The sequence below is a fragment of the Pyrus communis genome, chromosome 9 (assembly GCF_041283825.1).
Source record: "Pyrus communis isolate YQ-2024b chromosome 9, ASM4128382v1, whole genome shotgun sequence".
Taxonomy (NCBI): Eukaryota; Viridiplantae; Streptophyta; class Magnoliopsida; order Rosales; family Rosaceae; genus Pyrus; species Pyrus communis.
In genome coordinates this window covers 3721586-3745721 of record NC_142573.1, presented here as the reverse complement: position 1 = coordinate 3745721, position 24136 = coordinate 3721586, and the positions used below count along the sequence as shown (strand labels likewise).

Genomic DNA, 24136 nt, shown 5'->3' with positions numbered 1-24136 from the left:
TTTCTAATTTTGATAGAGAGGTTAGCTAGGTTGTACGTAGAATATCACCAAGATTCCGTGATCCGTTGCTGAACGTCAAAAACAGAAGAACGACCAAAACTAGTACCAATGAATGGATCAACACGAGGATCAATGTTTGCGACGGTGTTTATTAAACTAATAATGCAAGAGTTGAACGAGTCGAAGAAGCACTGGAAATAAAAAACGAGTTGGAGGATATAATTGTCAGTCGTGGCGCGATAAGCGTAAATTGTTTAATGGCACTTGGTGCGAGTTACAAATATATCTTATCTATCAGGCAACCTACCATTCTTATTGACCCTTTAATTTCCTCTCTTACCACTTGATTTCTTAAATATCAAGCTACCATAAATCTTTATTTTCTTCTTTTCTTTTTTCTTCCTTGTAGCAAGTAGCAAATGGAATTAAAGAATGCATGCATAACTGCATATGGTATGTCGAAGTTCCATGTACTTGTCCATCTATATATCCAATTCAAAGTTTGCTTATGCAGATCAATCTCAATTTCCGTTTAAAGTCTGCACCAACGACTCAGCAACCTCTATTAATTCCAAACGAAATCGCCCTTGTACAAATTAGGAAAGAAAAAGAGACTATAGAGTTGGATAATTTGATAAACTTCGGTTGGTCAACCCTAATCTAAATTATTTGTCGGTAATATGGTATAAAATATGCCTCATTTGATGTAAAAGCTCATGCCTAAAGTGTACCGTTAATTTTTACTTCGTGTAGTAAAGGAGTATTATTAGGCATGTATAACACAAACTAAGGGCTTGTTTTGGAATCAATCATTAGTGAGAAATACACAATTAACTTGTAGGAAGCACTTCAGGTGTTTTTAAAACTAAAATTTTTTCTTTAAAAACTTTTTTCAATCATTTTAAAAGCTCTTCTAAAGGATCAAGCTCTAATACAATAATAGATTAGTACCTAGTTTCATGTACACACGCATTACTGTCTCATTTATTTTGACTTTGCGCACATTCAGCCGTACATGCATGTGTTTCTTTTTATTGTGAATAAACTAATCCCATAAACCCTAAAACAAATATTTTGGAATGTTTGACCAAAAACAATCTTCTAGAGGATGATGTTGATTGTCTACCAAGAAAAAAAGAGCATTCATTATTCCCAAATATAAAAAAGCTTGTTACAGGTGAGGAAATTGGCACTTTTCACATTATAAAACATAAATTAATTACGCAGGGATTACATCTTTGTCATCTTAAAGCCAGCTAGCTTTCGGGATAAACGATTTTGTACGACTTTTTCACGTTTTCCCCTTTAAATACGACCACCCTTCATTGAACTCTTCCATGAAAAGTTTCGACTTTCAATTTATTTCACAATTGTTCACAACATTCTTTGCTTAGTTCTTGGAAACTAGAACACAATGTTGCACAACCTGCTTGGCAAAATCACGGGCCAGCAGCAAGATGGGGAGAGTAATATTGGAAAAATCAATGGGACTGTGGTGTTGATGAAGAAGAATGTGTTGGACTTCAATGACTTCAATGCTTCGGTTCTTGATCGTGTGCATGAGTTGGTCGGCCAAAGGGTTTCTCTGCAGCTCATCAGTGCTGTTCGTGGTGATCCTGGTGAGCTTCAAATCCTCTTTGCACTGTTATTTTTGTTTTTAGAGTAGTTGATAGGTCTGTAAAATCGGATGAGGTTCGATAAAATTGCTCAGGGTCGAGGGTCTAGGTCCAGGGTCGAGGGTCTGGGTCCAGGGTCTAGGGTCTAGGGTCTAGGGTCGTTTAACCGTATTTTGGATAGTGACCTAGCCCGTCCTAAGATTGACAAGTTTTTAAATGGATAGCATCTCGAAAACTTTTTTTTTTTCCTTTACGAAAATTGTCTTGAGAACTAAATTATAGCAACTTGCACAAAATGGCCCTTACTTGAGGTTAGTTATTTGGATGATCATGATAATATAATGCATCTTATTAATTGCTTAATCATTGGTTTACTAGATAATGAATTATAGAAGATCTGAGAATATGATTTAACTTGGATATGTGTATTTGTTTTTGTAGACAATGGATTGAAGGGGAAGCTTGGAAAACAAGCATATTTGGAAGACTGGATTACCACAATTACACCGTTAACAGCAGGAGAGTCTGCATTCAAGGTTACCTTTGACTGGGAAGAGGAAGTAGGAGTTCCAGGAGCATTCATAATACAAAACAATCATCATAGTGAGTTCTTCCTCAAGACTGTCACACTCGATAATGTCCCCGATGAGGGCCGTGTCCACTTTGTTTGCAATTCATGGGTTTACCCTGCCGAAAAATACACCAAAGACCGTGTTTTCTTCGCTAACAAGGTAACCGATGATTTGCACCGACTCGTTGCAATCTGCCGCACTTTGTGCAAGCATAGTTTACTATATGACTAACGTTCGTGACTGCAATATGTTTGTGCAGACTTATCTTCCAAGCGAAGTACCATTGCCGTTGCGCAAATACATAGAAGAAGAACTAGTAGAATTAAGAGGAGATGGAAAACGAAAGCTCGAAGAGTGGGATAGAGTCTATGACTATGCTTACTACAATGATCTGGGAGATCCTGATAAGGGTTCGGAATATGTCCGCCCAATTATGGGAGGGTCTACTGAGTACCCTTACCCTCGCAGGGGCAGAACTGGCCGACCACCAAAAGAGACGGGTAAACGATTAACATATGACGCTTTTCTTTTTACTTTTGGTGTAGTCTCTCTGACAACTGTACAAGTTGATATGCTAATTTGGATATTAACTTACTGATGTTATGATCGCTGAAATTTTTCTGATCCTATAATCTAACAGATCCTAACACCGAGAGTAGGTTACCGATTGTTTCAAGCTTAAGCATATATGTGCCAAGGGATGAACGGTTTGGACACTTGAAGATGTCAGACTTCCTTGCATATGCACTGAAATCTATAGCTCAGTTTATTAGACCAGAGATGGAAGCCTTGTTTGATAAAACTCCTAACGAGTTTGACAGCTTCGAAGATGTGCTTCAACTCTACGAAGGAGGAATTCCGTTGCCTGAAGGTTTATTCAAGGAAATTGGAGACAACATACCTACGGAGATGCTCAAGGAAATTTTCCGAACTGATGGTGCACAGTTCCTCCGATTCCCAATGCCTGAAGTGATCAAAGGTAACGATAACATACTGAATTTTGACGCTTACAATTGCCTATGAATTATGATTTCTATTTTCTTTCATGTAACGTGATAATGGTTTAATGATCTGGAGCAGAGGACAAGACTGCTTGGAGGACTGATGAAGAATTTGCCAGAGAAATGCTGGCTGGAGTGAATCCTGTCAACATTCGCCTTCTTCAAGTAATCTTCATATAAATTTGTGTGTGTGTTTTGTAATTTTTTTTTTTTTTTTTTTTTTTTGCATTGTTAATGGACAAAAAAGCAAAGAAAACTTTCGATTGTCTTTCTTTTCGTTTTTCTCCATCTTTAATTATATTTGCTTCAAATGAATTGGAGGAATTCCCGCCGGCAAGCAAGCTAGACCCAAAAGTTTACGGTGATCAAACCAGTACAATAACCGAACAACATATAAGGAATAACTTGGATGGACTAACAGTGGACGAGGTAATATCTTACATTCGTTTCCTTTGATAGAAAAACTGATAGTATGCTGGTACATTGCAATTAGCTGATGTTGACTTAACATCATTTCGTAATAATGAAAATGAATTCGGTTCGATAGGCGCTCAAGAACAAAAAGCTATTCATATTAGATCATCATGATGCATTGATGCCGTACCTGAGGCGGATAAACTCAACTTCCAACAAGATCTACGGTAGCAGAACTCTCCTGTTCTTGAAAAGTGATGGAACTTTGAAGTTATTAGTGATCGAATTAAGCTTGCCTCATCCCGACGGAGATCAATATGGTTGCATTAGTAATGTTTACACACCAGCTGAACAAGGTGTAGAAAGCTCCATATGGCAACTGGCTAAAGCTTATGTGGCCGTAAACGACTCTGGAAATCATCAACTTATCAGTCACTGGTATAACTCTTTTGAAGAAAATGGTCTTGGTAAAAAGTTTATCATACATGTTGAAATGTGGTTTTCTGAATTTGATTTTTTTTCCCCCTATATTTTGGTGACAGGTTAAACACCCATGCGGTGATTGAGCCGGTTATAATAGCTGCGAATAGGCAGCTAAGCGTGGTTCATCCAATTTACAAACTTCTGCAGCCTCATTTCCGCGATACCATGTACATCAATGCAATTGGCAGGGGAATCCTTCTTAATGCTCGCGGAGTTATAGAGTCGACAGTTTTTCCAGCTAGGTATGCCTTGGGGTTGTCATCAGCTGTTTATAAAGATTGGGTTTTTCCTGAGCAAGCTCTCCCTGCAGATCTCATCAAGAGGTAACACAAATCAACAATTTCGACTTATTAGCAACTAAAAGTTACTCAAACGAGCAATATTCATTTCTTATTTTAACCACATTGTGTTGCCTTCTATCAATACAGAGGAGTGGCAGTCAAGGATGAAAATTCTCCGCACGGTCTTCGCCTACTGATAGAGGATTATCCATATGCTGTTGATGGGATTGAAATCTGGTTTGCAATAAAAACTTGGGTCGAAGACTATTGCGCTTTCTACTACAAGGCCAATGACATAATTCAGACAGACGTCGAGCTCCAATCCTGGTGGAAGGAGCTCGTAGAGGAGGGTCATGGGGACATAAAAGATGAGCCATGGTGGCCTAAAATGCAGACTTTTGAAGAGCTAGTTGAAACTTGCACTATCCTCATATGGACTGCTTCTGCCCTTCATGCAGCCCTCAACTTTGGACAGTTCTCTTATGCAGGATACCTTCCCAACCGCCCAACCATAAGCCGAAAATTCATGCCTGAGAAGGGAACTCCCGAATACGAAGAGCTCGAGGCCGGCCCCGATACCGTTTTCTTGAAAACAATTACCGCTCAGCTGCAGACTGTACTTGGTATTGCCACCATTGAGATTTTGTCAAGGCATTCCACTGATGAAGTGTATTTAGGGCAGAGAGACACTCCTGACTGGACATCGGACACAGCTGCATTGGAAGCTTTCGAGAAATTCGGAAAGAAACTGGCTGAAATCGAGGATCGAATTACAAGTATGAACAATGATGATAAACTGAAGAACCGAGTTGGATCAGTCAAGATCCCATACACTTTGCTCTTTCCTACTAGTGAAGGTGGAATTACCGGCAAGGGAATTCCCAACAGTGTCTCTATCTAAACGGGATGTCTTTCAAGCTCCTATAAATACAGAGTGAAACCACTCACTATGTATTGTATTTCATTTTTTCCACCCACTGTATGTTGTATTTGATTATGCGAGTTTCAGACGTGAGACTTTACATTCTTTAAACATGCCTTATTGTATGAGAACGCCACTACTTATGAACGGGTTTTAACTATTCATGGGATAAAACGAGCGTGCATTTGACACAATTCGGAATTTAAGAAAATAAACACATCTAATTTCCTACCAGACGTCTAGGAATGAGTACTCAAATGCTCGAATCATGTGTCAAAAATACACAATTTTTCCTTTTTAGAATGTATTTGAATTGTTTTCGACATTTATTAGATCAACCGAGTGTGTATTTGACACACTTTGGAATATTAGGAAATAAACACATCTAATTACTTTAGTCTAAAGTAGGAGGGAAAAGGGCACTGTAGATGCCATCAATTCTTTGCCACTCGATTTCATCTTATTTACAAGAAACCCATGAGATTTGGGATGGGTTGGAATTGGAAGGGTAAGTATTAGAATTTAGAAGGGTAATTTTGTCTGTAGGCTTTTCTGATTGCCCCTTGATTTCATCTTATTTACAAGAAACCCAGAGATTAGGGCTGGGTTGGGAGGGTAATTAATATAGGTTAGGAGGGTAATTTTGTCTCTGAACATATTTCGATATATTTAGGGTTTTACCGATCTATTCTAAAATGGACCCTCGATTTTTCATTATTTACATTTCTGCCACCTCAGATCAAGGGATGTGAGAGAGAGACAGAAACACGCCCATTTGGCTTTCGACAAAACACACCTCCCCTTCGCAGGTTGGGGAGGAGGACGAACGACGAATCCGCTCTGAGTAAGCTCGGCCTCCGCGGCAACCCACTCATCGTCTTCGTTTCGCTTCAAAGATCCGAGTTTTCTACATGTCGGTGAAGTACAAATTTCTTCCATAACTCTCGATTCAACCTCATCTCTTCTCATTCGGTAAGATTATCACACCACTTTTAAGAGAATTGAAACTTGAAAGATTCAAACTTTTGGATGGTTGAGAATCTGGATTTTGTGCAGAAAAGAAAAACAGGGTTGTTCAGTGTTTATCTGTACTGGTATGTCTTACTGAATTATTATTTCAAATGAAGCTGTCGGCCAGCTTCTGTTTTTCCTCCAGTCTTCTGCTTCAATCAGAAAAGCAGCTTTTGCTGCCAATTAACAATGCCAAAACAAAAGGAAGGCCACTTCTTATCCTTATTTTCTTCCCCAAAACAAGGAACAAACACAATGATGTCCTCCTCCTCTTTTTTTTTTTTTTTGTACTATTAGCCGAAAGTGAATTTGGCCACATATTCAACAGTTTTTGCAGGAAAATGATGAATGCGCAGCAAAGCAAGCAGCGGTATGGGCTGCACTGAGAGAAGGAAGGGGGGCAGAAGGGTTGACAGGTTGGAGGGAGAGGTTCGCCGGGATTTAGTGGAGAGGATTTTCGGCAGGGAGGTGCGGGTGGCTGTGGCTGTGGCTGTGATTGATGCATCGGTCAGAGGGTTGTTGGGGGAACGAGAGGAGGGGGACAAAGGGACTGACAGATTGGACGAGGGGGACAAAGGGACTGACAGATTGGACGAGGGTATGGGTTTTCACCGTTTATTGTTTAGTTTGCCATTTGCTTTGTTAAAACTGTCATTGAAATTTTGTTGTTTCACTGTGCTCATTTCTGTGCTTCTTCCTGCTGTTTGCTTCTCAGTCCTCAGTTGTGAGATTGTTTTTCCATTTCTTGGTTCCTTATGTATTTCTTGGTTCCTTAATTTTGTTAGGTGTTAGTCAGAATAATTTCTGATACAAATCTTTTTACTGTGTTCGAATACAAACTCTTATTCTCTCAAATTTTTGGCTATGTGATGTATCCTGGCAGGTGAACCATATGGACGTTTTTGAGAAACAGAGAGCTCCATCCACCTGGAATGTGGAATTGATAGCAGCAGGTCAGTTCCCCTTCTTTTTCTTATCTTGATATGTTACAAACAACATGATCAATGGTTGTGATCGTATGATGGTTTTATCGTCGCTGTCATATGTTTCTCCGAAGTCATTTTCTTGTCTTTTGATTGATTCCTGATCGGTAGATGTATTGTGCTACATGACAGTGCTTGAGCATTTCAAGATTCTCTGACAACATATCATCATTGGAGATGTTGATTGAGTGAATTGATTACAACATATATAACTATGACAGTTTCATACAACAACAACAAAGTTTTTTCTCACTACGTTGGGTCGGCTATGACAGTTCCATAAACAAGATTAAATAATAAATATGGTTTGAGATTCAAAGTTTCAGGCCATGTCGAATTTAGCCCAAGTGGGTTGGAATCTCCTTAGAGATTTGATCAAATCAATAATTTTTCCAGTAGGGCTGAGAAAATTATTATGTGTCACCTGCTGACAGCAGTATAAATAGTAAAATACTGCTTAAATATTCATCACGTTAAGGTTTTCATGGTTATTCGAGAATATCATATTTAGATCACTAGAATTCTTTATATAGGACTGACTGGGCTCCTATTTTAAATGACAGGTCAAATCCTCAATTTTTATGACAGCCTTCGCACTTGGGGTACACTTTCAAGTGATCTGAGGGTCCTCAGGTAGTATTATATCCTTTTGGACTAATAGATGTTGATCGAGAATCTTTATTCCAAAACTTGACTTGAAAAGTCTTTGATGATCATATGTTCCACTTAAATCTCAGCAATTTCCAACCACACATTTGACATATCTATAAACAAGTGCTGATCAGTGTATTCATGCATACAACCCAAGCAACAAATTAACACCTCTATACCATTTACCATGACCATATCAAATTTCATCTCTCATCTGTACCTTTCCTTGTTTCTACACATGATCATTGCCACCACACTCATCGCCACCGATCCCCCACCTATCTATACTCCGGTGGAAGATATCACTGTCAATTGTGGCTATTCCGGCCAGTTATTTAATCAATACGATCAACGAAATTGGAGTGGAGATATCAACTCAAAGTTTACCCCCATAGATGTACACCAAGCAGCTGGTGGTAACACATCCATGTTCAAAGAAGCACCGCACAGGTCCTCCGTCTCCCAAATTCCTTACACCACAGTTCGGCTTTCTCGCTCTGAATTTACTTACAGATTTAACCTCACCGCCGGCCAAAAGTTCATCCGCTTGTACTTTTACCCTGTTTCGTACCCTGACTTTGACCGCTCCGAAGCGCTCTTTTCTGTCAAAGCAGGTGGATTTACCTTTCTCAACGACTTCAATGCTTCTGTCAATGCCGATGCCGTTGCTTATGAGGAGGAGACATTATACAGAGAATTCTGCATCAACATTGAGGAAGAAGAACAAATTCTAAACATCACATTCACTCCCAGTCGAAGCAAAGCAAGCCCGGATGCGTATGCGTTTATCAACGGAATTGAAATTGTGTCCATGCCCCCAAATCTGTACTACACTGCACCAGAAGACCCCCTCGATATTGAAATCATAGGCACCAAAAATCCGATTCGCGTTGAAAACAACACTGCTATGGAGACAGTTTACAGAATCAACATAGGCGGAAACCCGTTGTTTTTCAATAAAGACACCGGCTTGTACCGCAACTGGGAGGGTTTATCGTATGAGCTACACTTCTTGGATGATGCAAGTTCAAGGTGGAGCGTTCTACCACAAAACACAAGCGTTGAACTCGAGTTTCATCTCCACTTTGCAAGAACACCCAACTACACCGCTCCGGAACAAGTTTACAAAACCGGGAGGTCTATGGGCTGGGACGCCACCATCAACCAGCGGTACAACCTCACCTGGGGATTTCCTGTCCCTCCCAAGTTTTATTACCTGGTTAGGCTTCATTTTTGTGAGTTTGAGCCTGCAATTAGAGAGATTGGTGACCGAGTGTTTCTGATCTACATAGCCAATCAAACGGCTGAAACACGAGCCGACATAATCCAGTGGAGTGGCGGGAATGGGATTCCAACGTACAGAGACTATGTTGTGTTCATGCCTTCCGGCACCGGAAACGAGGAGAAAGTATTTCTCCACGTCACACTGCAAGCAAACCCTCAACATTGGAAGACTAAGTACTTGGATGCAATTTTGAACGGGCTGGAGATCTTCAAACTGAATGAAACAAATGGAAGTCTCGCCAGACCAGACCCCGATCCCCCACATCCTCATCCGCAAGAAGTGATCCCATCAAGCAAAGATCTTTCCAAGTCAAGGACTCATTTTATTGCCGTTGTTGCTGGTGTAGTTTCCACCGCACTCGTAGTGTTTTCCGTACTAGGGTTACTCTTGGTTTTTAGACACCGACGGAAATATGCCAAGGGCTACGTACACTCTAGCCGCAGAGCGGCAAACTCAACCAAGGCACAGGGCGGCTCAACTCTGCCGTCCGATTTGTGTCACTACTTTTCGCTAAAGGAGATCAAAGCCGCCACCGAAAACTTCAATGATACTTTCATTATTGGTGTTGGTGGATTTGGCAATGTGTACAAAGGGTATATCGATGGTGGGGCTACCCCGGTTGCGATCAAACGACTGAAACCCGAGTCTTCACAGGGGGCCAACGAGTTCAAGACAGAAATTGAGATGCTCTCCCAACTCCGCCACCGCCATTTGGTGTCTCTCATCGGATATTGCACGGATGAAAATGAGATGGTCTTGGTGTACGATTACATGTCACGTGGGACCCTGGCCGACAATCTCTACCACTCTAACAACCCGCCTCTGGCCTGGGGACAACGCCTCCAAATTTGCATTGGCGCCGCGCGAGGGTTGCACTACCTTCACAGCGGTGTCAAGGGCACTATCATCCACCGTGACGTGAAAAGCACCAATATATTGTTAGATGAGAAATGGGTGGCCAAGGTTTCGGATTTCGGGTTGTCAAAAATGGGAATGACCACCGCTTCCAAGACTCACATCAGTACAATGGTCAAAGGAAGTTTTGGGTATCTGGATCCAGAATACTACAGACGCCAGCAACTTACTGAAAAGTCTGACGTGTACTCATTTGGGGTGGTTTTGTGGGAAGTATTGTGTGCAAGGCCAGCGCTGATGCATAAAGTGGAGCCGAGGGAAATGAACCTCGTGGAGTGGGCCAAATTTTGCCATGGAGAGGGAACACTTGATCAAATCATTGATTGTAACTTGAAGGGTAAAATTGACGCCGAGTGCCTGGATAGATTCATTGAGATTGCTATGAGTTGCATTCATGATAAAGGAGTGGAACGACCTTCGATGAATGAGGTTGTGATGGGGCTTGAATTCGCATTGCAGCTTCATCAAAAAAGCATTGCAAGTAATGGTGACGGTGGCGTTAGTACTGAACAAGGTTGTGCTAGCAATGAATCCATTCAATGTATATCCGCGACAATCTTCTCTGAAGTTGATGATCCGAAAGGAAGATGACGCGTGCAACGTTTGGTCAAAAAGCAATTGTATTTGAATACAAAACTAATTCAAGAGAATTATGTTCCAGCTGCATTCTTAATCACTGTACTCAGTACTAAACTGTCCAAATCCGATATGATTAATTTCGACTTTGTACACTCTTGTTTTTTTTTAGTTTTTCCAATTAAACAAATCAAAAGAAAATGAATGAAAATAGTAAAATGTAGTGTACAAAAAATGAAAAATTATGTAAAAAATCACTTCACGACTCCCAATTGGATGACAAGCATGCCAAAGATTTGATTGATATTTCGTCAAGCCCACTGCCTACGCAAGAAGGAAGCCAGAAGATGATGTTGCGTTCATGAACAATATCAATGCATATATTAGGGTGTAGTGGCTGGGGAGAGTCATCGAATTGGATGACCAAAACAAATTGATTTATCCTCGTTGTGGATTTAACAAAAATAAATAAAAAATTAACGACCATACCTTTTATGCTTGATATCATTAGGCTATCTCCAATTGAAGAGGCTAAAATCTTAAAATTTAGCTCCGTATTTTTAACTATTTATCTATATATAAGAGATTAGTTAGCTTTTTCTCCAATGGTAAGAGATCTAAAATTCTCCACCACCCCCCCCCCCCGGCGCCCGCCACCCCCAAACACACACAAAAAAAAAAAAAACAAAAAAACTTTATAATTTTGTTAAAACTTTTTAATTCGTTCATTTTTTTTATTTTTTTGGCTAATAATTTTGGAATAATGTATAATCATCTTGTTTTATTTTTAAGAACATTTTAATGGAGAAAATTTCAAAAAAAAAAAAAAAAAAGTAGTGATATATGAGAAAATTGATTTATTTTATTTTATAGATAAGTGAACAATATGGATGGGTATTATATAATTTTGGTGTTGGATCTAGTTTGGATTAATGAATAATATTATTTTTACTGTTGGATTTAAATTTGAGCCATTAGATATCGTTTATTACCGCCAAAACTGATTAAATTGAATTTGAGCCTTTGGATTTTAAATGGATGTAGTTGGGCGCCACACCGGATCCGAACCCAGGAGGCGGTTCAGCCACTGGATCACAACGGCGAGCCAATCTGCGCCGTAAACCTGTTGCTCTCCATGCGCTTGCCTGCAGAGAATTCCTCCACCTTATGTTGCTGACTTACTCTGGGCCTGCGTGGGCCTTGTTTCACGTGATGGAATAGAAAAAGCTAGGGCCTTCGGGCCACTTAAAACCTTATCCACCGCCCGCCCCGGGGGTGGTGTGGTGGGGAGCAATCAAAATTTGAGTATTTTTTTGTTTCCCATCACCCTTGGAGACAACCTTAAGATTTTCCTAATATGATAGGCATAAGGCTCACCGAAACTTGTAGCCAAACACTAGTTTTATGTCGTAAGGTTTTTTGGAATTTTCGGCACTTCTTTCACTTCTGGTAGTATATTTTTTTTTTCGAGGCAGTTTGTGGAATGATTTTAAAAACATCAACGGCTGTTTGTGTTACTTTCAAAACCCAAGGGGGTTTTGGGAAGAATCGATAAACCTCAAGAATGTATGCGTAATTAACCTCTGTCAAAAGTTGTATAACAATTAAGGTTGCTTTTGACGTTTTCAACTCAATGATTGACAAGTAAGGTTTTCAAACGAATAATAAGTATAAATGCTGCCAATGGCAGACTTTCATGCAACAAATTAATACTGTCATAATAGCATTTCAAACTAATAATAAAAGTCTTGTGAAGGATTCCCTTCAAATGATCTTGTTTACTTCGTCTTTTTTATTAGAATCCTAATCAAGTTGTGATGTGGATGGAGCAACCAAATAAAGAACAATAGTTGGTTGGTCACAAGAAGAGTGGAGTTCCTAATCAAAATTGTTCGTTGCCAATTCATAAAACCTCGTCTTTATGATTAGAATCCTTCCTATTATAAAGTGCTCTATAAAGATCACATTTACAAAAAACAAATTAAAACTAAGGTCGTTTAGTCATCGAACTGTATAAAAATAGACGAACAGAATTGGTAAAGCCATTAGGAACCGTCTGTGTATTGGCTACAATAGATTGACTAAAGACCCTAGGTTTAATTAGTTTTTGCAAATAATATCTTTACATAGTGATTCATAATATGAACAGTTTTAATCATAAGCACAAAACTCAATGATTCGAACACGAAGAGTTTGAGTAGAAGTTCCTAATCATCCTTAAGTTGTCAAACATTGTTTCCAAATAAATGAGCAACTTAATTTGATAGGAAAGTATGATCTTTTAGTTCACTGATAATATTTTTTTTTTCCAGTAACTAGTGTAATGATTGTTTGTGACATGTGAAGCTAGTATGACGCTATATAGCAGATAAGATTACTGCAAGCAACAATTCTATCATAGTCCGTAGAAGACTAGTATGCATTATGCATGCGTAAATCCAAAGAGCCAAAGGGACCAAGGCGAACAATACTTTGCTCAAATTCTTCTCTTTAGACGTGACATAATTTTATCAAACAAAATTATAAAAGTTACTCAAACGAGCAATATTCATTTCTTATTTTAACCACATTGCTTTGCCTCGGATCAATACAGAGGGGCAACCATCAAGGATAGAAAATTATTCGCACGGTCTTCGCTTACTGCTAATAGAGGATTATCCATTCGCCTGCTAATGAAAATTACTTGAGAACGCCTCCATTTATGAAAGGGTTTTCGGCATTCACGGCATCAAACGAGTGTGCATTTGACACAATTTGAAATTGAAGAAAATAATCGCATCTAATTTTTTATTAGACCTCTAAGATCGAGTACTCAAATTTTCAAATGCTCGGATTAGGTGTCAAAAGTACTCAATTTTCCTTTTGGAGTGTATTTGAACTATTTTCGCCATTCATGGAATCAAGCGAGCGTACATTTGACACACTTTGCAACTTAAGGAAATAAACACACCTGATATCTTAGTAGACCCCTAAGAATGAGTGTTTAGAAGGTCAAAAGCTTACTGGGTGTCAAAAGTACATAGTTTTTTTTTTTAGAATGTATTTAGACTATTTTCGGCGTTCATGAAATCAAACAAGCATGTATTTGACACACTTTGAAACTTCAGAAAATAAACTCTACAAGACCCCTAAATTGGATGACATGCATGCCGAAGACTTCATTGATAATTCGTCAAGCCCATTGCCTACGCAAGAAAAAAGATATAACTTGACTGATAGATGTTGATAAAGATTCTCAATTCCAAAACTTGACTTGAAAAGTCTTTGATGGTCATATGTCCCTCTTAAATCTCATCAATTTCCAGTGAGAGAGAAACACACACAACCACACATATAACATATTTATAAACGGAAAGAGATTCTCTCCGGATCTCTTCCACTAAGGTCACCGAATCAAGTGATCCGAGCCTTTGAATTTTCATCCAACGGCAAAAAAATTATTATAGCTTTTAAAAGATCAAAATAGGTGGGCCGTTTGCCTTCGATCAATACAGAGGGGCAGCAATCAAGGATAGAAAATTATTCGCACGGTCTTCGCCTACTACTAATAGAGAGGATTATCCATCCACCTACTAATGAAAATTCCATGAGAACGCCATCACTTATGAAAGAGTTTTGGCATTCACGGGATTAAACGAGTGTGCATTTGACACACTTAGAAATTTAAGAAAATGGACACATCTAATTTCCTATTAGACCTCTAAGAATGAGTACTCAAAATATCAAATGCTTGGATTAGGTGTCCAAAGTACACAGTTTTCCTTTTAGATGTATTTAGACTGTTTTCGGCATTCATGGAATCAAACAAGCGTACATTTGACACACTTTGCAACTTAAGAAAATAAATACATCTAATATCTTACTAGACCCCTAAGAATGAGTGCTCAAAAGGATAAAAGCTTATTGGGTGTCAAAAGTACACAGTTTTTCATTTTGAAATGTATTTAGACTGTTTTCGACGTTCATAAAATCAAAAGAGCGCACATTTGACACACTTTGAAACTTAAGCAAATAAACTCATCTAAGACGCTACAAGACCCCTAAATTGGATGACATCCATGCCAAAGACTTCATTGATAATTCGTCAAGCCCACTGCCTACGTATATGCAAAAAAGAAGATATAACTTAAATGATAGATGTTGATTGAGAATCTTTATTCCAAAACTTGACTTGAAAAGTCTTTGATGATCATATGTCCCACTTAAATCTCAGCAATTTCCATTGAGAGAGAAATACACAAAACCACACATATGACATATCTATAAACTAGAGTTGATCAGTGTATGAATCTATAAACTAGAGTTGATCAGTGTATTCATTCATACACTGATATCATTAGGCAATCTCCAATCCAAGAAGCTAAAATTTCAAAATTTAGCTCTGTATTTTCAACTATTTATCCATACATACGAGATTAGTCAATTTTTTCTCCAATTGTAAGAGACCTATAATTCTCACCCCCAACTTTATAATTTTGTTAAACTTTTTAATTCGTTGATTTTTTTATTTTTATTTTTTGCTAATAATGTTGGAATTAGTTTTTGTATAATCATTTTGTTTTATTTTATTTTTGAACATTTTGATGTAAAAAAATTCAAATTCCAAAAAAAAAAAGTGGTAGTGAAATATGAGAAAATTGATTTTTTATTTTATTTTATAGATAAGTGAACAAATGGATAGGTATTATATAGTTTTGGTGTTGGATCTAATTTGGATTAATAATTAATATTATTTTTACCGTTTGATTTAAATTTGAGTCATTATATATATTTTATTATCGCAAAAACTGATTAAATTGAATTTGAGCCTTTGGATTTTAAATGGATGTAGTTAAGCAACACACTGGATCAGAACCCAGGAGGCGGTTCAGCCACTGGATCACATCGACCAGCCAATCTGCGCCGTAAACCTGTTGCTCTGCATGCGCTCGCACGCAGAGAATTCCTCCACCTTATGTTGCTGACTTGCGCGGGGCCTGCGTGTTTCACGTGATGGAGTAGAAAAAGCCGGGGCCCTGGGGCCACTTAAAACCTTATCCACCCGTTGGGAGAGTGGGAAAGCAATGAAAATTCCCACCCCCAAACGAAAAGTACATCCCTTTGAGATGTTTCAGGCCCAAATTTTGAGTATTTTTTTGTTTCCCATCACCCTTGAAGACAACCTCAAGATTTTCCTAATATGATAGGCATAAAAATTAATATTAAATTATAAAATGACAAAATGTATAAAGAATTGTATTTTAAGAGAGTCTCTTTAACATTTTTCTTCAATATCTTCGAATAATTTTTTATTATTACTAAGTTCTTTGTACATTCACGTTCTAACCATTAGGAACCGTATATGTATTTGCTACAATAGATTGACTAAAAACCCAATGGTTAATTATTTTTTTTGCAGAAATGATCTTTACAGAGTGATTTATAATATGAACAGTTCTTATTATAAGCACAAAACTCAATGATTCGAACACGAAAAGTTTGAGTAGAAGTACCTATTCATCTTAAGTAATCAAACATTGTCTCCAAATACATTAATGGCTTAATTTGATCGGAAAATATGATCATTTAGTTCACTTATATTTTTTTTCTTCCAGTGACTAGTGCAGTGATTGATTGTACCTGTAAAGCTAGTAGGAGAGAAGATTACTACAGGCAACAATTCTCTCATAATGCGTAGAAGACTAGTATGCATTATGCATGTGTAAATCCAAAGAGCCGAGGGGACAAAGGTGGGTGGGGGTGGGGCAAGGGGTTTGCATTGCCAATGAATAATACTTTGCTCAAATTCTTCTGTGTAGACGTGACATAATTTTATCAAACAAAGTTATAAAAGTTACTCAAACGAGGAATATTCATTTCATATTTTAACTACATTGCTTTGCCTCTGATCAATACAGAGGGGCAGCAATCGAGGATAGAAAATTATTCGCACGGTTTTTGCCTACTACTAATAGAGGATTATCCATTCGCCTACTAATGAAAATTACATGAGAACACTACTACTTATGAAAGGTTTTTGGCATTCACGGGATTAAAAGAGTGATTTGACACACTTCAAAATTTAAGAAAATAAACACACCTAATTTCTTATTCGATCCCTAAGAATGAGTACTCAAAATATCAAATGCTCGGATTAGGTGTCAAAAGTACACAGTTTTCCTTTTAGAGTGTATTTGGACTATTTTCAACATTCATGGAATCAAACGAACTTGCATTTGACACACTTTGCAACTTAAGGAAATAAACACATCTAATATCGTACTGGACCCCTGAGAATGAGTGCTCAAAAGGTCAAAAGCTTATTGAGTGTCGAAAGTACACAGTTTTTCCTTTTGAAATGTATTTGAACTATTTTCGACGTTCATGAAATCAACCAAAGCGTACATTTGACATACTTTAAAACTTAAGGAAATAAACTCATCTAATACGCTTCAAGACCCCTAAATTGGATGACATACAAGCCAAAGCCTTCATTGACAATTCATCAAGCCCATTGCCTACGCAAGAAAAAAGATATAACTTGACTGATAGATGTTGATCGAGAATCTTTATTCCAAAACTTGACTTGAAAAGTCTTTGATGATCATATGTCCCACGTAAATCCCAGCAATTTCCAGTGAAAGAGAAACACACAAAACCACACATATGACATATCTATAAACAATAGCTGATCAATGTACGACAGAGCTTGGCTGTTGAAAAAATCAGCAGTAGCTCCTGCAGCTAGCAAATCATAGGTGGACACGTGTCCGAACTTTGATTAAAAAATCAATTACTTGGACACGTATCCACCAGTGATTTGCTAGCAGTAGGAGCTGCTGCTGATTTTTCAGCAGCTAAGCTCCATTCATCAGTGTATTCATTCATAAGCTAATATCATTAGGCTATCTCCAATCCAAGAAGCTAAAATCTCAAAATTTAGCTTTTTATTTTCAATTATTTATATATACATCCGAGATTATTCAGTTTTTTCTCCAACGGTAAGAAACCTATATTTCTCACCCTCAACTTTATAATTTTGTTAAACTTTTTAATTCGTTGATTTTTAATTTTTATTTTTTGCAAATAATTTTGGAATTAGTTTTTGTATAGTCATCTTGTTTTATTTTTATGAACATTGTGATGTAAAAAAATTCAAATTCCAAAAAAAAAAAAAAAATTGTAGTGAAATATGAGAAAATTAATTTTTTTTTTTTTATAGATAAGTGAACAAATGGATGGGTATTGTATAGTTTTGGTGTTGAATCTAATTTGGATTAATTAATAATATTATTTTTATTGTTGGATTTAAATTTGAGCCATTAGATATATTTATTTACCGCTAAAACTGATTAAATTGAATTCGAGCCTTTGGATTTTAAATAAATGTAGTTGGACGCCACACTGGATCAAAACCCAGGAGGCGTTTCAGCCAGTGGGTCTCAACGGTGAGCCAATCTGCGCCGTAAACCCATTGCTCTCCATGGGCTCGCCCGCAGGGAATTTCCACCCTATGTTGCTGACTTGCACAGGGCCTGCGTGGGCTTGTTTCACGTGATGGAGCACAAAAAGCTGGGGCCTTCGAGCCACTTAAAACCTTATCCGCCCGAGGGAAGAGGGGGAAGCTATCAAAATTCTCGCCCCCAACACCAAAAATACATCCCTTTGAGATTCATCAGGCCTAAATTTTGAGTATTTTTTTGTTTCCCATCACCCTTGGAGACAACCTTAAGATTTTCCTAAGGGTTTTTTGGAATTTTCGGTGCTTCTTTTACTTCTGGTATTTTTTTTTTTCCCCTTGAGGGAGTTTGTGGAATGATTTTAAAACATCAACGGATATTCGTGTTACATTCAAAACCTGATGGGGTTTTTGAAGGACTCAAGAAACCTCAAGAATGTATGCGTAATTAACCCCTGTCAAAAGTTGTACAATGATTAAGGGTGCTTTTGACGTTTTCAACTCAATGATTGACAAGTAGGGTGCAAATGGCAAACTTTCATACAACAAATTAATTTACTGTCATAATAGTATTTCGAACTAATAATAAAAGTCTTTTGAAGGATTCCCTTCAAATGACCTTGTATACTAAGCTCTTCATAAATTCAAGTTGTGATGTGGATGGAGCAACCAAATAAAGAACAATAGTTGGCAAGTCACAAGAAGAGTAAGAGTTCCTAATCAAAATTGTTCGTTGCCGATTCATAAAACTTCGTCCTTATGATTAGAATCCTTCTTATTATAAAGTACTCCATAAAGATCACCTCTGCAAAAAAATAAATTAAAACTAATGTCGTTTAGTCATCGAACTGTATAAAAACAGACGAACGAAATTGGTAAAGTCATTAGGAACCGTCTATGTATTTGCTATAATAGATCAACTAAAAACACTATGTTTAATTTATTTTTTGCATGAATGATCTTTATAGAGTGATTCATAATATGAACGGTTCTGATCATAAGTATAAAACTCAAATTATTCAAACACGAAGGGTTTGTATAGAAGTTCCTACTCATCCTCCAAATAAATGAGCGCTTAGTTTGATTGTAAAGTATGATCTTTTAGTTCATTGATATTTTTTTGGGAATTTTAACAAAAAGTTTCCGGTATTTTTCACTTTAACGAACAATCACATTTTTACACTAAAAGTCAATTCTAGTACTATTCACTTTATCCTTTATTTTGTCTTTATCGTTAAAACTCAAAGTTTTCAAGTCATTTTCATTAGTTTTCCTTTTTTTTTTTTTTTTGAATGAAGATCCTGGGAATCCTCAAATCGTGTCTGTTCATCATACATGATGCGGTTAGTTTTCATAAGATACTATTCATATTTAATTTTAAATAAAAGTATTTAAAATAATTTCTGACCGCACGATGTACGATAAATGGATACGATCTGAAAATTATGGATACGATTTGAGAATTTTCAGAATCCTCACAAAGAGAATCCGAAGAGGATCCTCATTCTTTTCTTTTTTTTTTTTTTTTTTTTTTTTCCAGTGACTAGTGCAGTGATTGATTGTGACCTGTGAAGCTAGTATAACGCGGAGATAAGATTACTGCAACAACAATTCTCTCATAGTGCGTAGAAGACTAGTATGCATTATGCGTGCGTAAATCCAAAGAGCCAAAGGGGGACCAAGGCGGCTGGGGGTGGGGCAAGGGGTTTGCATTGCCAATGAACAATACTTTTCTCAAATTCTTCTCTTTAGACGTGACATAATTTTATCAAACAAAATTATAAAAGTTACTCAAACGAGCAATATTCATTTCTTATTTTAACCACATTGCTTTGCCTCCGATCATTACAGAGGGGCAGCAATCAAGGATGAAAATTATTTGCACGGTCTTCGCGTACTACTAATAGATGATTATCCATTCGTCTACTAATGAAAATTACATGAGAACGTCACTACTTATAAAAGAGTTTTGGTATTCATGAGATTAAACGAGTGTGCATTTAACACACTTCGAAATTTAAGAAAATAAATACATATAATTTCCTATTAGGCTTCTAAGAATGAGTACTCAAAATATCGAATGCTCGGATTAGGTGTCAAAAGTACAGAGTTTTCTTTTTGGAGTATATTTGGATTGTTTTTGGCATTCATGAAATCATACAAGGATGCATTTGATACACTTGAGAACTTATAGAAATAAACTCAACTAATACGCAACAAGACCCCTAAATTGGATGCCATCCATGCCGAAGACTTCATTGATAATTCGTCAAGCCCACTACCTACGTATACGCAAGAAAGAAGATATAACTTGACTGATAGATGTTGATCGAGAATCTTTATTTCCAAAACTTGACTTGAAAAGTCTTTGATGATCATATGTCCCACTTAAATCTCAGCAATTTCCACCTTCACACAATTTACAAGAGTTGATCAGTGTATTCATTCATACAACCCAAGCAACAAATTAACACCTTCACACAATTTACCATGACGAAACCAATTTTCATGTCTCATCTGTCCCCTTTCTTGTTTCTGCACATAATCATTGCCACCACACTCGTCGCCGCTGATTCCCCACCCATCTACAATCCGGTGGAAGATATCACTGTTAAATGTGGCCATCCCGGCCAGTTATTTAATCAATACGATCAACGAAATTGGAGTGGAGATATCAACTCAAAGTTTACCCCCATAGATGTACACCAAGCAGCTGGTGGTAACACATCCGTGTTCAAAGAAGCACCGCAAAGGTCCTCCGTCTCCCAAATTCCTTACACCACAGTTCGGCTTTCTCGCTCTGAATTTACTTACAGATTTAACCTCACCGCCGGCCAAAAGTTCATCCGCTTGTACTTTTACCCTGTTTCGTACCCTGACTTTGATCGCTCCGAAGCGCTCTTTTCTGTCAAAGCAGGTGGATTTACCTTTCTCAACGACTTCAATGCTTCTGTCAATGCCGATGCCGATGCTCATGAGGAGGGGACATTATACAGAGAATTCTGCATCAACATTGAGGAAGAAGAACAAATTCTAAACATCACATTCACTCCCAGTCGAAGCAAAGCAAGCCCGGATGCGTATGCGTTTATCAACGGAATTGAAATTGTGTCCATGCCCCCAAATCTTTACTACACTGCACCAGAACACCCCTATGGGATTAATATCATAGGCACCGAAAATACGATTCGCGTTGAAAACAGCACTGCTATGGAGACAGTTTACAGAATCAACGTATGCGGAGCCCCGTTGTTTTTCAATAAAGACACCGGCTTGTACCGCAACTGGGAGAGTTATTCATTTGAGCAAACTTACTTGGATAATGCAAGTTTATGGTCGAGCGTTCAAGCACAAAACACAAGCCTTCATCTCAACTTTTCAAAAACACCGAACTACTCCGCTCCGGAACAAGTTTACCAAACCGGGAGGTCTATGGGCCGAGACGCGACCATCAACCAGCGGCACAACCTCACCTGGAGATTTCCTGTCCATCCCAAGTTTTATTACCTGGTTAGGCTTCATTTTTGTGAGTTTGAGCCTCAAATTAAAGAGATTAGTGACCGAGTGTTTCAGATCTACATAGCCAATCAAACAGCTGAAACACGAGCCGACATAATCGAGTGGAGTGGCGGGAATGGGATTCCAACCTACAGAGACTATGTTGTGTTCATGCCTTCCGGCACCGGAAACGAGAAGAAAGTATCTCTCTCCATCACACTGCAACCACACCCTATGCATTGGAGGATCAGTAGGTCCGTGGATGCAATTTTGAACGGGCTGGAGATCTTCAAAATGAATGATACAAATGGTAATCTCGCCGGACCAGACCCCAATCCGCCTCTTCCTGATCCGAAAGAAGTGATACCACCAAGCAAAAAAGCGTCAAGGACTCATTTTATTGCCGTTGTTGCTGGTGCAGTCTCCGCCGCACTCGTAATTCTTTCCGTACTAGGGTTACTCTTGGTTTTTAGACACCGACGAAAATATGTCAAGGGCTACGGACACTCTAGCCGCAGAGCGGCAAACTCTACCAATTCACGGGGCGGCTCATCTCTGCCGTCCGATTTGTGTCACTACTTTTCGCTGACGGAGATCAAAGCCGCCACCGAAAACTTCAACGAAATTTTCATTATTGGGGTTGGCGGGTTCGGCCACGTGTACAAGGGGAACATCAACACCGGCGGCGGTGATAGTGGGACCACCCCGGTTGCGATCAAACGGCTTAAGTCCGAGTCATCGCAGGGGGCCCATGAGTTCAAGACGGAGATCGAGATGCTCTCGCAACTCCGCCACCAGCACTTGGTGTCACTCATCGGGTATTGTATGGACGAGGGTGAGATGATATTGGTGTACGATTACATGGCACATGGGACCCTCCGTGAACACCTTTACAACACCGATAATCCTCCTCTTTCGTGGGATCAACGACTCCAAATTTGCATTGGTGCCGCTCGTGGGTTGCATTATCTACACACAGGCGGGAAGTACATGGTTATTCACCGAGACGTGAAGAGCACAAACATCTTATTGGATGAGAAATGGGTGGCTAAAGTGTCCGATTTCGGGTTGTCGAAAATGGGCCCCACCACCATGTCCAAGACCCATATTACTACAGTGGCGAAGGGTAGTTTCGGATACTTGGATCCGGAATACTACCGTCTTAACCAGCTGACGGAAAAGTCTGACGTGTACTCCTTCGGGGTGGTGTTGTGTGAGGTTTTATGTGCCAGACCAGTTTTGGTGCGTGGTCCAGACAAGAAGCAAATGAGCCTAGCTCACTGGGCAAAGAGTCGCTATCTCAAGGGGGAACTTGATCAAATTATGGACCCTAACTTGAAGGGTAAGATCGGAACTGCGTGTGTGAATAAATTCGCCGACATCGCGATGAGTTGCATGCATGATAATGGGATCGATCGGCCGTCGATGAATGACGTTGTGGGGGGGCTTGAGTTTGCATTGCAGCTCCATCAAAAAGAGGAACAAGGAGATTTAGGTTTCGACATTGAAAAGAAGGGAGAAGATGACGTTGCGATAATGAACGATAGTGATGCACTACCGTTTATTAGTAGCTTGGGAGAGTCATCAGATTGGATGACTAAAACAAATAGTAGTGAGCAAAATTCTACTACAAACGAACCGATCAAAGGGATGTCGAGGACAATCTTTTCTGGGATCGACGATCAAGGAGGGAGATGATGATCAGTTGTCACATATTTATTTAGTGATGCGTACGTGCTACAATTTCAACTCAACTTGTAATTTATGTAACTTTTTTTTTAAATTGAGTAAACTGCCGGCTTCTTCAATGAACTTTCACTTAGTTTTCGGTTTTTCTCCTAAATCATTTTCTTTTTCCACATTCACTGAACCAATTAAACGTAAAACCTGTATTGACAAAAGAAAAATAAAAGTAAAACATGTACTGTGACACATTCTTTCCTTTTTCAACACATTTAAGTTTATTTCTGATTTTTAAGTTAAAAAAATTAAAAGATACAAATAAATAGAAGCGTGAAGAATGAGGAAATGAATGCAGATAAATCATTTCCTTAACGCATAAACTTGATTTTATTAGTGTAAGTAATAATAATCATCATGCAGCATAAATTTATTTTATTTGTAATTTGTGAGTGTGAAACTAACAAATAAATCTTTATGAAAAATTGTTCTATGTTGCAATCCTATTAGATTAGGAATGTGATTGTATAAATTTTAGTGTATTTAGGGATATCTTGGAATATTTCCTAAGTTAGATATTATCCTATTAGAGTTGTAATCCAATTAGGGTAAGGATTTAACATATCCTATTACTATAAATAAAGACACAACAATGGGGTGAGATAATACACACTTCAAAATTACATCTTTCCATTCTCTCTCTTTCCGCACACCATCTCCCTCTCTAGTCCTAAATACAGTTCAATAAATTAGGCCTACAACAAGTTATCAGCACGCTCATACCAGAAGTTAAGGAACCGAAGAAGCGAA

General features: G+C 38.4%; 1 protein-coding gene and 2 pseudogenes across 10 annotated transcripts; all 3 read left to right on the top strand.

The window, feature by feature from the left end:
* Window positions 1-1274: 1274 nt before the first annotated feature.
* LOC137740117 (putative linoleate 9S-lipoxygenase 5) lies at window positions 1275-5436 on the top strand. 2 transcript variants are annotated; one of them, XM_068479925.2, is made up of 9 exons: window positions 1275-1619; window positions 2058-2347; window positions 2448-2688; window positions 2829-3167; window positions 3269-3354; window positions 3511-3618; window positions 3737-4041; window positions 4146-4409; window positions 4515-5436. In XM_068479925.2, the coding sequence occupies exons 1-9, from the start codon at window positions 1415-1417 to the stop codon at window positions 5266-5268; spliced, it is 2592 nt and encodes an 863-aa protein (XP_068336026.2). In that variant the 5' UTR covers window positions 1275-1414; the 3' UTR covers window positions 5269-5436. The 2 variants fall into 2 exon arrangements, with proteins under 2 accessions (XP_068336026.2, XP_088556462.1); XM_088700336.1 differs by having other exon boundaries at window positions 1323-1619; window positions 4146-4328.
* A 605-nt stretch (window positions 5437-6041) lies between these two features.
* LOC137738806 (receptor-like protein kinase FERONIA pseudogene) lies at window positions 6042-10865 on the top strand (annotated as a pseudogene). 7 transcript variants are annotated; one of them, XR_015966917.1, is made up of 4 exons: window positions 6042-6261; window positions 7184-7253; window positions 7416-7524; window positions 7847-10865. The product of XR_015966917.1 is annotated as a receptor-like protein kinase FERONIA pseudogene, transcript variant X7 (transcript). The 7 variants fall into 7 exon arrangements; XR_015966915.1 differs by lacking the exon at window positions 7416-7524 and adding an exon at window positions 6638-6898; XR_015966913.1 differs by lacking the exon at window positions 7416-7524 and adding an exon at window positions 6629-6898.
* A 9349-nt stretch (window positions 10866-20214) lies between these two features.
* On the top strand, window positions 20215-23458 carry LOC137740166 (receptor-like protein kinase FERONIA pseudogene; annotated as a pseudogene). The gene has a single exon (XR_015966910.1). The product of XR_015966910.1 is annotated as a receptor-like protein kinase FERONIA pseudogene (transcript).
* The last annotated feature ends 678 nt before the right edge of the window (window positions 23459-24136 follow it).

Coding starts and splice junctions, on each gene's coding strand:
- LOC137740117 (XM_068479925.2), top strand. CDS start 1,415: ATGTTGCACAACCTGCTTGGCAAAATCACGGGCCAGCAGCAAGATGGG. Junction 2,689..2,828: donor CCGACCACCAAAAGAGACGG/GTAAACGATTAA, acceptor ATAATCTAACAG/ATCCTAACACCGAGAGTAGG. Junction 3,619..3,736: donor ATGGACTAACAGTGGACGAG/GTAATATCTTAC, acceptor TCGGTTCGATAG/GCGCTCAAGAACAAAAAGCT.